A 14,378-nucleotide genomic window follows, 5' to 3' on the forward strand; every position below is an offset into this window, starting at 1 on the left:
GTGGCTCTTTACACAGTAACAGTGTTTGGTTCTAACTTCCAATTTGTTTCAGCACTCCTAGAACCAGTCTCATATCCTCTTGGAGGTACCAGTACCAGCTGGCCTGTGCCCTCCAAGCAACCTCCTTCAAGCTTCTGGGGTATCAGGAACTATACCCCATTCTTAGAGGCCTACCCCAAGTTCCACCTCCTGGAACACTCTTCTAGCTCCTAAAGTAGTAGCAGCTGGGCAGTAGCCTTCCCTCAAGGACTCCTACATTTCTAAATTCCAACAATCCCAACTTCCTCCCTTTGTTACCCTAACTGGTTCCTGAAGTTACTATATCTATGTTACCTAGTGCCCCCTTTTCATTTCTTCAGTTCCCCAATACTTGTTTAACCAATTCCTTATATTCTTTCTGTTGAAATACCTAGCATGTTTTCTGTTTTCCTGACTGGACTTTAAATATAGTACTTATGCCAAAAGTGTTCTTGGAAACAGACACAAAGAAGGGAGCCAGATTGATTTGGTCATGTCCTTCACATTGTTCTGAACTCTGCAAAGAAATAAATGAGTTAATAGTAATCAGTGGCATGCAGCAATATTGTGATTGATTAAATTATCATCTGTGGTTAATTATCTATTGGGGAACCAAGTGACTGCTACAGGAATTTCACATTGATATTTATAAGTAAGATTGGTCTGCAATTGTGTAATTCTCTTTTTAATGGGCATTCTATCAATCTTTGGTATCAATGTTTATAAAAATAAAAAATAATTCATAAAAATAAAAATAATTTGGAATTTTAAATTTTTTTCCTCTTACTGGATTGTCTAAGTGGTATTGAGACTATCTGGTCATTTAAAGATTTGAAATTTAAATGTCCTTTAAACATGCAGAAATGCTCAACCTCACTAATAATTTTCAGAAACTGAAATAAAACCATTCTGAGCTGCCACTTTTCACCTATCAGATTGACAAAAACATAGGCTTGATAACATGCTTTGTTGGTAAGGCTGTGGGAAAACTGGCATTCCTAATTGCTGGAAGAAATGAAAAATGACACCATCCTTATAAAAAGGATCTTGACATGGATTTCTTATTTGACCCAAAAATCTTATATTTAGGAAACTTTACCATTTTTCTTGCAAAATACAAAACATTTTCTCAGATCATAATGGAATGAAGTGGGAAATCAATAACAGGTAGAGGGCCAGAAAATTCACAAATATATGGAAGCTAAACAACACACACTCTTAAACAGCCAGTGGGTCAAGGAAGAAATTACAAGAGAAATCAGTAACTATCTGGAGGCAAATGAAAATGAAAACACAACATATCAAAATTTATGGGATGCAGCAAGGATAGTACTGAGAGGGAAATTTATTGACTTAATGCCTATATTTAAAAAGAAGAGAGAGCAAAAATTGAGGAATTAGGAAAAATATGTATTATATAATAATTATATTATTGTATTATACAATACAAACAAAGAAAAAAGCGATAGTTTTCAAAGCACTAATTTGAAAACTAATTGTAATTGAGGAATTACTTGGAAGACCTAGAGAAAGAATAGCAAACCAACCCCAAAGCAAACAAAAGGGAAGAAATAATGAAGATTTGAGCAGAAATAAATGAAATTGAGAATATGAAAACCATTGAGAAAATCAGCAAAACCAGAGGTTGGTTCTGTGAGAAAATCAATAAAATTGATGGATTCTTAGCTAAGTTGACAAAAAAAAGAGAGAGAAAGGATGCAAATAAGTAAAATCAGAAATGGAAGAAAAGACAACTACTGCCTTCACAGAAATAAGGAGGTAATGAAAGGATACTATTAGCAACTATATGCTAATAAACTAGACAATATAGATGAAATGCACATCTTCCTAGAAAGGTATGAACAGCCAACATTAACTCATGAAGAAACAGACTACCTCAATAAATCAATCACAAGTAAAGAGCTTGAATTAGTCATTAAGAAGCCCTTCAAAAAGAAAAGTCCAGTACCAGACCGCTTCACATGTGAATTCTACCAAGCATTCAAGAAATAATTAGTAGCAGTCTTGCTCAAATGCATCAAAAAAACTGAAGAGGAGCGAAAGCTACTCAACTCGTTCTATGAAGCCAATCTCACCCTAATATCAAAGCCAGACAGATACTACAAGAAAAGAAAATTAACGAGCAATCTATTTAATGAATATAGATGCAAAAACCCATAACAAAATACATGCAAATTGAATCCAGTGGCACATTAAATGAATTCTACACCATGACCAAGTGCAAGGCTGGTTCAGCATAAGAAAATCAATTAATGTAATACACTGTTCTAGTTTGCTAGCTGCCAGAATGCAACACCAGAGATGGATTGGTTTTTAATAAAAGGGGATTTATTTCATTAGTTCTTCAGAGAAAAGGCAGCTAACTTTCAACTGAGGTTCTTTCTTACGTGGAAAGGCACAGGGTGATCTCTGCTGGTCTTCTCTCCAGGCCTCTGGTTCCAACAACTTTCCCCAGGGTGATTTTCTTTTGCATCTCCAAAGGCCTGGGCTGAGCTGCAAGTGCTGAGATGAGGTATACTGAGCTTCTTGGGCTGTGCTACGTTGAGCTCTCTCATTTAAGCACCAGCCAATTAAGTCAAACATCATTCATTGCAGCAGGCATGCCTCCTAGCCAACTGCAGATGTAATCAGCAACAGATGAGGTTCATGTACCATTGGCTCATGTCCACAGCAATAGAACTAGGTACCTTCACCTGGCCAAGTTGACAACTGAATCTAACTACCACATACACCATATGTCATGGTCAGGTTCATGTGTCAACTTGGCCAAGTGGTGATTTCTGTTTGGTTGGGCAAGTGCTGACCTGTCTGTTGTGATGAGGACATTTCATAGAATTAAATCATGATCATGTCAGCTGCATCCACAGCTGGTTCCATTTGTAATCAGTCAAGGGGGCTGTCTTCTGCAATGAGTGATGCTTAATCTAATCACTGGAAGCCTTTTAAGGAAGATTCAGAAGAGACAGGTTCTTCTTCCTGCTTCAGCCAGCAAGACTCTCCTGTGGAGTTTGTCCAGACCTTCCATCGGAATCATCAACTTTTAGCCTGCCCTGTGGATTTTGGACTCTGCATTCCCACGGTTATGTGAGACACTTCTATAAATTTTATATTTGTTAGTGTTTTTTGTTGATTCTGTTTCTCTAGAGAACCCTAACTAAAACACCATATCAACAAATCAAAGTGGAAAATCAACATGACCATCTCGATTGATGCATAAAAGTCATTTGACAAAATTCAACATTCTTTCTTGATGAAAACACCTCAAAGGATAGGAATAGAAGGGAACTTCCTCAACATGATAAAGGGAATATGTGAAAAACCCACAACTAACATCATCCTCAATGGAGAAAAGCTGAAAGCCTTCTCTAAGATCAGGAGCAGGACAAGAATGCCTACTGTTACCATTGTTAGTTAGCACTGTGCTGGAAGTTCTAGCCAGAGCAATTAGACAAGAAAAAGAAATAAAAGGTATCCAAATTGGGAAGAAAAAAGTAAAACTCTCACTGTTTGCAGATGACATGATATGTCAAAAATTCCAAAATCTACATCAATGTAAAAAATTCCAAAAATCTACATCAAAGCTACTAGAGCTAATAAATGAGTACATCAAAGAGACAGGGTACAAGATCAATGTTCCCAAATCAGTAGTGTTTCTATACACTAGTGATGAGCAATCTGGGGAGGAAATCAAGAAAAAATTCCATTTATAATAGCAGCCAAAATAATAAAATATTTAGGAATAAATTTAACTAAGAATACAAAAGGCCTACACACAGAACACTATAAGAAATTCCTAAAAGAAATCATGGGAGACCTAAATAAATGGAAAAGCATGGAAGACTAAGTATAGTTAAGATGTCAGTTCTACCCAAACTGATCTCTAGATTCACTACCATACCATTTAAAATCCCAACAACTTACTTTGTAGAAATAGAAAAACCAGTAACCAAATCTATTTGGAAGGGCAGGTTTCCCCTAATAGCTAAAAATATTTGAGAAAGAAAAATGAAGTGGGAGGTCTCACATTACCCGACTTTAAAGCATATTATGAAGCTACAATTGTCAAAATAGCATGTACTGGCAAAAAAAAAAATAGATATACTGACCAATGGGATCTAATAGAGTGTTCAGAAGTACACCCTTTCATCTAGGACAATTGCTCTTTGATAAGGCAGTAAGCCAACCCACCTGGGACAAAGCTAAGCCAACACACCTGGGACAGAGCAGCCTCTTCAATAAATGGTATCTGGAAAACTGGATATCCATATGCAAAAGAATGAAAGAGGATTCATACCTCACCCCCTATACAAAAATTAACCCTAAATGGTCAAAAACCTAGACATTAGAGCTAAGACAATAAAACTTTTAGAAGGAAATGTAGGAAAATATTTTCTAAATCTTTTAACAGGCTTAAAAAATACATAAATGGTAACTCCTCAAAATTAACCACTTTCGTGCATCAAAGAAAGTAAAAAGGCATCCTATGTGATAGGAGACAGTATTTGGAAATGACATATCAGTTAAGGGTTTAGTATCCAGAATATACAAAGCAATTCTTCAACTCAACAACAAAAGGACAAACAACCCAATCAAAAAATGGGCAAAAGACATGAACTGACACTTTTCAGAAGAGGAAATACAAATGGCTAAAAGGCACATGAAAAGATGCTCAATTCCCTGACTATTAGGGAAATGCAAATCAAAACCACAATGAGATATCATCTGACACCTTCTAGAATGGCCATTATAAAAAAAAAAAACAGAAAAAAGACAAATGCTGGAGAGTTTGTGGAGAAAGAGGCACACTTATCCACTGTTGGTGGGAATGTAAAATGTACAATACTCAGGAAGGCAGTTTGACAGTTCCTTAAGAAGCTAAGTATAGAATTGCCATATGATCCAGCAATCCCATTACTACATATATATTCAGAGGAACTTACAGCAAGGACACAAATGGACATTTGCACACCGATGTTTATAGTAGAATTATTTACAATTGCCAAGAGATGACACCAGTCCAAATGTCCATCAACAGACAAGTGGCTAGACAAGGTATGGTATATACATAGAATGGAATAGTACACAACTGTAAGACAGTCATGAAGCATGTAACAATGTGTATGAACCTTAAGGACATTATGTTGAATGAAATTATCCAGAAACAAAAGAACAAATACTGTATGGTCCCACTAATATGGATATTAGTGATAATATTAATGAGTGAAATTTGAGAGTTGAAGTTAAGAACATAGGTTATCAGGAGATAGAAATAAGATAGAAATTAGATATTTGGTACTGAAGGAATATAGATGGTACAACAGGGCTGATTATAAAAATTCAGAAATGAGTAGCACAATACTGCCTGATTGTAGCACAGTAATATAAATGCACTGAATGAAGCTGAATGTGAGTATGATTCAGGAAGAAGGGCTGGGTGCAGGTATGAAACTAGAAGGAAAGACAGATGATAAAGACTGAGATGGTATAACTTAGGATGCCTAGAGTGGACAGTGATGGTGATAAATGTACATTACAAAAAAGATTTTGCATGAGAGATAACAAATGAATGTCAGCATGGCAACTGTTCAAAATGGATGGTACACAGGAAAAAGTAAAACCAATGCAAGCTAGTGTCTATAGTCAACAGTAACACTGTAATATGCTTTCACTGAATGTAACAAAGGCATTATGTCAAAACGAAATGTTAGCAGGTGAGGGGATTCTTTGTAGAAGAACTGGAAATATAGGTTATGGTGGCGAAAGCATGTCTGTTTACTTAGGGTGGATTGCATGATGTGTGACTAAAACTGTTTAAAAATGAACAGAAAGGGGTGGCCACGGTGGCTCAGCAGGCAGAGTTCTTGACTACCATGCTAGAGACCCGGGTTCAATTCCCGGTGTCTGCCCATGAGAATCAAATAAAAAAAAGAACAGAATGAAACAAGGGAAAGAGAAAATGTGGAGAACGAGATGTACTTATTCACTGTGGGTAGGGAAACTAAGAGGTGCAGCCCCTTGGGGAGCAGTGTGGAAGTTTCACAGGAGGCTAGGGGTAGGGTTGCCATATTATCCTGCAACCCCATTGCTTGGTATATACCTGGAGGAACTGAGTATGGGGACAGGAATGGACATTTGCAAACTGGTGTTTCTGGCAGCAGTGCTTGCAATTCAGAATGGATGGAGGTGGCCTAAGGGTACAATAACTGAGGAATGAAAGGGGGAACTGAGTTGTATACATACAATACACTATTCAGTGGCCTCAAGAAGAAATTAAGTTGTGAGGCATGCAACTAGGTGAATGAACTTAAAGACTGTATGTTGAATGACATTTCAGAAACATAAAGACAAATATTATGCCTCACTCATATGGACTAAGTATAATGTATAAACTCGGAGAATTGAAGTTGAGAACATGGGTTGTCAGGTTGGGGCCTATTGTAAAGGGTGTTCTAGATTGTACGCTCTTACAGCAGTCACATATATTCAAGAGTTGTAACTGATATTTCTAAATTCTGAAATACTGAGCTATTTGTATATAACCTGGCTGTTCTCAGAAATTTTGGGTACTTATGTGACACCAGAGATTCAGAGTTGTCTGAAGCTATGAAAGTCAACAGTACCACATTTAGGAACTGTTTAAAAAGTTAAAAAAGTGATCAGACTTTGACTAGAGATATGAAGGAAGCTGATCTGGATAGAACTGAGGTAGATCAGAATACAGGGTAAAGGATGATATCATCTAAATTTTAAAACTTCAACTTCTGTGGGAGACCAAAGAGAGAGATGTTTTGTTGGTGCAAAATTTATATTTTGAGTAGCGCATTATCTAATTTAACTTGTATGGGCAGTTTAATTGAACCCCATAAAGTACATGGAATCTTGAATAGGTTGTGAGATCTTGTTGGTTTGTCCAGGTTAGTGTGATACCCTGATATATCTCAGAGTAATGTGGGCTCTGAATAAAGAAGTATTTGCAAAGTCCTCTTGGGAGACTGGGGAGATAGGAGGAGATATTAAACTTCTCCATTTGGAGAATTTCAGATATTCTCACAAGCAGTGGGTACAACCAATTCAATAGGTAGAGCCTTCGATCTTGGGGTCTGCCCCTATGAAACTTATTCCTGCAAAGATAGACTAAGTCTACTTATATTTATGCCCAAGAGTCACACCCAGGAACTTCTTTTGTTGCTTAAATGTGACCTCTCTCTCTAAGCCAACTCTACAGGTGAAGACATTGCCCACCCTCTATGCAAAACACAATTCCCAGGGGTGTAAATTTCCCATGCAACGTGGGACAGAACTCCCAGATTCACCAGGGGATGGCATCATGGGATTGAGAAAGCCTTCTTGACCAAAAAGGGGAAGAGAGAAATGAAATGAAATAAAGTTTCAGTGGCTGAGGAATTTCAGAGTCAGGAGGTTATCTTGGAGATTATTCTTACGCATTCTATAGATATCCCTTTTTAGTTTATGTTGTACTGGAGTGGCTGGAAGGAAGTACCTGTAACTGTTGAGCTGTGTTCCTGTAGACTTGATTCTTGAAGACAATTGTATAACAATATAACTTTTACAAAGTGACTGTGTGATTGTGAAAACCTTGTGTCTGATGTTCCTTTTATCCAGGGTATGGACAGATGAGTAAAAATATATAAATAAATAAATAAATAAATAATAGCTGGGATAAGAGGTAAAATAAATTGGGTAGATTGAAATACTAGTGGTCAGTGAGAAGGAAGGGTAAGGGGTATGGTAAGTATGTTTTTTCTTTTTCTTTTTTCTTTTTTGGAGTGATATAAATGTTCTAAAAATGATCATGGTGATGAATACACAACTGTGTGATGAATACACAACTGTGTGATGACATGTGACTGTGCATGTGAAGATCTGTCACTAAAAAAATTTTTTTTAAATTAAAAATCAGCACAGACCTTTGGTTTTATTTTCTTTTAAAAATTATGTATTTCCTAGTGCGTCAATTGAAAATGTCCACTTAAAATGCAACTAAATGACAACTTATTAGCAGTGAGCACTGCTAGCATCCAGACTGTGGTTTTTAAAAATTATTCTCCACTAAAAGGAAATAGAGCTCCTTGGGAAAATGCCCTATTCCAACCAAGTCTGGGAGAGGATATGGAGAAGGTGATTTTAGAACATGTAAATGCAAAAAGCAGGGAAATTAAAAGAAAAAAAACAAACAAACTAATGAGACCATCTCAAAAGGACACAGGTTCCAGGTGAAGTTCCTCCCATTGACCTAAGATGGGACAAACAGCATCAATAAGAATGATGACTGCAATTGATTAAAATGCAACTATAGAAAAAACCCACGAATTCATAATGATACCAAAAATAGAGAAAGTAAATCTTATGGATCCCACTGTAAGTTGCCAGGGTACTAACCCAATATGCTGACATTTATAATGTAAAGGAAAGTGTTAACATTTTCTCTTACATTTCCAGTATGAATTAAATTTGTGAGCAGTCAAATAGCTCTATTGGGTAAAGGAAAATCCTTGCATTCAAAAAAACCACAACTAATGAATGCAGAAGGAATATTAAAATTAGAAAAATTAACTATTTTGCTTTATGCAATGCTTAGCAATGACTGGTAAAAAACATTAGGGTGAAATGTTGATAAGATAAATTCATTATGAAGGGATAAGCCACTGAATCCATTGATTGATCTTAGCATTACTAAGATTGAGACAATCAGACATCATATGCCTCCTCATGAGAGGCAATATAAAGTGTATGGCACCTGTGGAATACCTTAAGTATTCTTGCCCTCTCCACTGGAAAAAAAAAATTGAACACAAATTTAATCAAGCCTTAAGATCTATTATGTAGTGTATAGAAAATAAATATGATGGAAGAGCAAGTTAACACTAGGGGAAAGCAATCAGCTATATTCAAAATGTGGTTCCTTAAATGGCACAAATACACCTCTTCTTCCACATGCTAATAGCATTGAACAGGGTAAGTGGATGAGGACACTGTTCTATATTAAAAGAGGCTTAAAAGAGACTGAAGAACCAAATACATTGAGTGGCTTTGTTGAATTCAAAGAAAGCAACTAAAAAGATTTTATTTTTAGACACTGAGAAATTTGAGGGTAATAAAATATTTTAATTTTAAGCTTGATCCCATTTGATTTTTTAAAAGACATGAGAGAGTGCAGATTGTTAAAAATGGAAAGATACACCCAAAAAGTTAGTTACCACTAATGCTAAAGTGTGGGCTTACAGGTAATTTTCATTTCTGCACTTTTAGGTATTTCCCAAAAGTTATATAAAAAAAAGTTCCCCAAGATACTTTATATCTCTGTTGACAGTACAGGATAAACTTTCTTAATATGTGGATAAACTGAAGTGATAAGACTTTTTTTTCAGCTTATCTCTACAAAATCGGTCTTGATTTTAAAAATAAACTTGAATAATCATTTCTAAAACAGTAGAATAAAGTCCTAAAACCATTAGTTGTCCGTAAATTCTTTTACTGCGAAGTTGCAGTGTGTTTATTAATACCTATTAAGAGTACAGAATTGCCGCAGCTGTAGTGCACGAGGACGTACAGACGATTCCCAATCTCCCAAGACGTAAAATCCTATAGGGAAGCCACTTAAAATATATAATACTGCAAGGCGGCCAGAGATACCACTGATATGACTCAGAGACAAGAGAATGTGGCACCGACGCCAACTGCCGCAGGAGGGGAGATTGAGGAGACTTTGCCAAATGATTTCAGCCCAGAAAGAACAGTTCTAGAGACTTCCACCCAAGGGCTAGGATCCCAGCAAAGAGTTTTCCTGGAAACCAGCTCACTGAACCTTGGCTCTTCGTCAGGTCTTTCTTCATCGGGGTGGTTGGACTTTAAGGTCCTGCTGTCCCGGTCTCAGTCCGCCGCTTTGCGCCGCCGGGCGATCTGTAGGAAGCGTCGGCGCAGTGCCCAGAGGACTCGCGTCTTCCAGAGCGCAGTCTGACCCGCGCGGCTCCAGCATGGCCTCAGCACTGCACCCGGCGGCAGAGCTGCTCTTCTACGTGAACGGCCACAAGGTGGGTGCTTCGGCGGGGCCCGCCTTCAAGTGCGGGTGATGGCCGGGAGGAGCGGCTTTTCAGCTTCATCTTGGAGGTGCCTGCTACCCCTGCATTAATTCACAAACCTGAGTTTTCTGTGTGGAAGCAGGTTTGCCTTCGCGTTCCCAACCTCCATCTCGGAAGGCAGATAAAAGATGTGTTTTCAGGGACACCTGCCCTGGATCTTCGGACCATCACCTGCCTGATGTTTCTTTTTCCTCTTCTTCCAAGGCCCACCGACCGATTATTTTTAGACAAACAAGGATTTAAATCCAGTTCTAACTTTTATTGAAACAAACTGACTTCTCAGTGGCCCAGTCCCTCTGATAAGACTTACATTATGAAGAGTGTTTGTGAGCATGCAATCTGTTTATTTATTGAGTTCCTTCTCTATGCCAAGCAATGTACCAAGCCCATTGTACTTGATAATTGAGAGCACAGAACATATAAATAAATGTGTAAATGCATTATGTCAGGTAATGATAAATGCTAGAATAAAAAATAAAGCAGAGGTGGAGGGAGGTGGAGAAGGTGGCTACTTTAAATGAGATGAATAAATTTAGGCAAGGCCTCTTTGAAAGGGTGAGATTTGAGTAGCGACCAGGATGAAGTGAACTAGTGATGCGATCATCTGGAAAAAAATTGTTCCAGGCAAAGGGAACGGGAGGTGCAAAGGTCTTGAGGCGAAAGGTTTTTTGGGTGCTTAGAGAATAGCAAGGAGGTGGGTGGGGCTGGAGAATAGAGAGTGAGTGGCTGGAGATGAACTGGGGACCAGAGTATACTAGGGCTTTATATGCCATGGTAAGGGTTTTGGTTAAATGGGTAGCAGGTGTCTAAAGTCTAATGTCTCCTGCTCTCCCTTCCTCCCTCTATTGCTCACAAATAAAACACAAAGGGATTTTTAACATAATGGCTAGTTTTGTTCTCTGCTGATTGTTAAAGTTCACCATGTAAAAATAGATAAGCACGGGGTGCAAGGTAGTTCAGTGGTAGAATTCTCACCTGCAATGTAGGAGACCCGGGTGTTCGATTCCCGGTCCATGCACTTCCCAAAAAACAAGCAAAACGAACACACAAACAAACAAAAATTCAACTAAATGGTGCTGCAATAACGGGATTCTCACATGAAAAAATAATGAAATGTTACCCCACCATACAGCATACAAAAACAAACAAAAAATAGATAAGCAAGTTATCTGTGGTCCTGTTTTATCTGTGGATCAGATGTCCTGTGCTCTTTTGTAAACTTTAGAAATGTTGATTCAGTTTTGCAATTACCTGATTAAAAGAAATCCTGTCACCCTTTCTCTTCCCTTCTCCTCCATTCAAATTTTGTTAGGTATGTGTTTCAATACTGCAAAGAAAGCCTGATGGCCACATGGATAGGATTAAAATAAGTTTCTGGTTCAGAGGGTAAGAGGCTGTTGAGAAAAGGGAGAGGGAGAAACCATCAGGGAAGAGGGGTCTTGAGGTCAAAACATGGCCTCTGGGAATAAAAATCTGCTTTTGAAGAAGAAACTTAAAAACCAGCTGGGGGTGAGCCATGGTGGTTCAGCAGGGAGAGTTCTCGCCTGCCATGCCAGAGACCTGGGTTCGATTCCCGGTGCCTGTCCATGCAGTAAATAAATAAATAAATAAAGTCAGTTGGGTGGAGGGGAGGTGCAAGGGTAGTTCAGTGGTAGAATCTGGCCTGCCATGCGGGAAACCTGGGTTCAATTGTGGGTTCATGCACTTCCCAAAAACAAATGAACAAACAAAAGACAAGCAAAAATTCAACAAATGGTGTGCAATAATGGGATACTCACATGGAAAAATAATGAAATGTGACCCCGCCACACAGCATACAAAAAAAAAGTCAGTTGGGAGACTATAAATGACACTGGCTTATGATCTGTGCAAAATCTCCATAAGTCACTGAAAGGTATCATCAGGCAGGGACTAAGGTCATTGGAGACAAGGCCAGTGCCAGTTGGCCAGGGACCTAGTTGCAGAGAGATTTCAAAAATCTTCTTCGTTCTACCAGACACCCTAGAAGAACAGAGGACCCATTTAGCATGGAGATTGATAGAGTTGGAGCCCATAAATAAAGTACAGCACGACTTCACTTCTAATCTCAACACAGGGACTAAATGAAGCATGTCATTCCGTGAGGCAGTGAGGCATAGATATTAAGAACATAGGCTTTGGAGCCAGTTAGACATGGGTTTGAATCCTGCACTATCTGCCCTGCCACGCAGCAGCTCTGGGACTTTGGCAAGTTGCATTAATACCTCCGGGCCTCAGTTTTCTCCACTGCAAAATAGGGCTAATAGTAACACCTTCTGCCATGGCATTGGGGTAAAGATGAAATTCCATGAAGAGTGTTGAGCAAGATGCTTGATACATGGTAATTACTTCATATGTGAGATAATTGTTAGTCCCTGGACTGGAAAATAATCTGCATGTATACAGCCGGAATCTGACTGGGAGGTGTCCAGAGGATCGTGAAGTAATCATCATGCATTATTTGCTTAACAAACATTAGGATCTTGGTATTAGTGCAGGAATCTGGGAAGAGCTGTCCACTGGCTAGTGTTTCCTTGGTTTGCAAGGTTAAAGAGGGAATTTCTGAGCTGCAAGGATGGCTATAATGATTCAGAGAAAACTGGAGGAGGTAGACACAGCTTAGGCAGAAAGAACCAAAAATCAAAATGAATTTTAAAGCCAACTTAATGAGGGTCCTCACCAGCTGTCTTCTCAGCCTCCATCTCCTTGAGGCTGTTGTGGGTTGTTCTCTACTGGCCACTTCCCATGAATGTGCCTCTTTCTTCTCTCTCCCACCTCCCAGCCTTATCTTTTTACAACTTCCTCCCTCCAATCCTTAACTTACTATCTCTCACCTCCTCATCTCCTCTCTTTCTTCTTTCCACATCTGCATTAGGTCTGGTAGAGCCACTCCCGACCCCACCCCCCATCCCCTCCTTACCCCTGTGCGATTCACCAGTCCTGGGAAAGTGTTTTTCCAGCCTTGAGCAAGGTGAATTTGAAATTTCCCAAGTAGCTCAGAGACATGCAGAGGCATAGACTCTACCTTGGAATACTTGGCTTTATACAAGACTCTACCTTGGAATACTTGGGCTTTACTGAAGTGGTGCATGCAAGGACCTGACCCCAGAGGGTACATGCAAGGGTCTGACCTCTCCCCACACCAGAGTCAGTGAGAATAACTGTGTTCCCAACTCCCTGCCTTGCACCCAGCCATCATGTTTGTACTGACCTCCCTGTTTCATTCCAAGAGCTTCTACAGAGGGTTCATGCTAGGCCACTACTCCCAGTACCATCCTCCAAATGTGTCATCCCCCAAATCAGGAAAAATAAACACGTTTCAAGCCAGTAGCACTTCAAGCCAGACTCCAACCTTTTGAAGCACTTTCTGGAACAAATAATCAAACAAGTGAGGTTTTCTCGACTTTCATTGATTTCTTTCCCAAATATATAAATATCCTTCAAGCCTAAAATGCTATTCTTCGCTATCTAGACAACCCAGATCCTGACTCTCCATTAAAGTTGGGTTTCTGTGAATTTGTCATCGTATATATTAATTAGGATTGGTTTCAGCTGTAAATAGTATACATTCCAAACTAACAGTAGTTCAGAAAAGATACAAGCCGTTTTTTTCTTTTACTTAAAGACTATCTGGGCATTGACATTGTGGGGTTGGTATAAAAGCTTCACATTGTCATCTGTGACCCACTTTTCTCTTCTGCAACCATTAATATGTTGCCTCATGGCCTAAGATGGTTGCTGAAGCTCTAGCCATTACATCCCCATTCCTGGCAGCAGAAAGGACAAAAGGGAGAATACATGCTAGGATAGACAGTCAGCATCATCTGTCACTGATAATGTCTCTGTTTTTCTTTCTTCTATTCAGGTGTCCATCTCAGTCCATGAGAAATCATCCTTCCTTCTTTCTTCTCATAGCAAATTGTGCTTATTATGTTGAAGTCATTCATTTAATTAACTAACATTTATTTTGTCCCTATGATGTATTCCCAGTACTTAGCTTAATGTTTGCCATGGAAAAGAACAACAGAAGGTGGTTTCTCTCAGGATCAAGAGTTGCTGATATGTACACAATTAATTTATAATTAGAGGAGCTATAAAAGAGGTGTGGTGAACGGTTGTTGTAAGAACATAGAGAAGCATGGCTACGTGGAATAGGGAATGGAGTGGGGAAGGGCAATTTAGGAAGAGGCGCTCCCCATAGGACATTAGAGCAGGGCTTTG

The 14,378-nt window shown here is 38.9% G+C and overlaps 1 protein-coding gene across 1 annotated transcript in view; it reads left to right on the forward strand.

Annotated features, from left to right (window-relative positions):
* Nucleotides 1-9,841: 9,841 nt before the first annotated feature.
* AOX1 (aldehyde oxidase 1) overlaps nucleotides 9,842-14,378 on the forward strand; it is a 77,150-nt gene continuing 72,613 nt past the window's right edge. Inside the window, exon 1 of the mRNA XM_077154619.1 lies at nucleotides 9,842-10,091. Coding sequence (XP_077010734.1) covers nucleotides 10,035-10,091 — 57 coding nt within the window. The 5' untranslated portion in view covers nucleotides 9,842-10,034. The remainder of the gene's footprint in view (nucleotides 10,092-14,378) is intronic.

Source organism: Tamandua tetradactyla, chromosome 3 (genome assembly GCF_023851605.1).
Source record: "Tamandua tetradactyla isolate mTamTet1 chromosome 3, mTamTet1.pri, whole genome shotgun sequence".
Classification (NCBI taxonomy): Eukaryota; Metazoa; Chordata; class Mammalia; order Pilosa; family Myrmecophagidae; genus Tamandua; species Tamandua tetradactyla.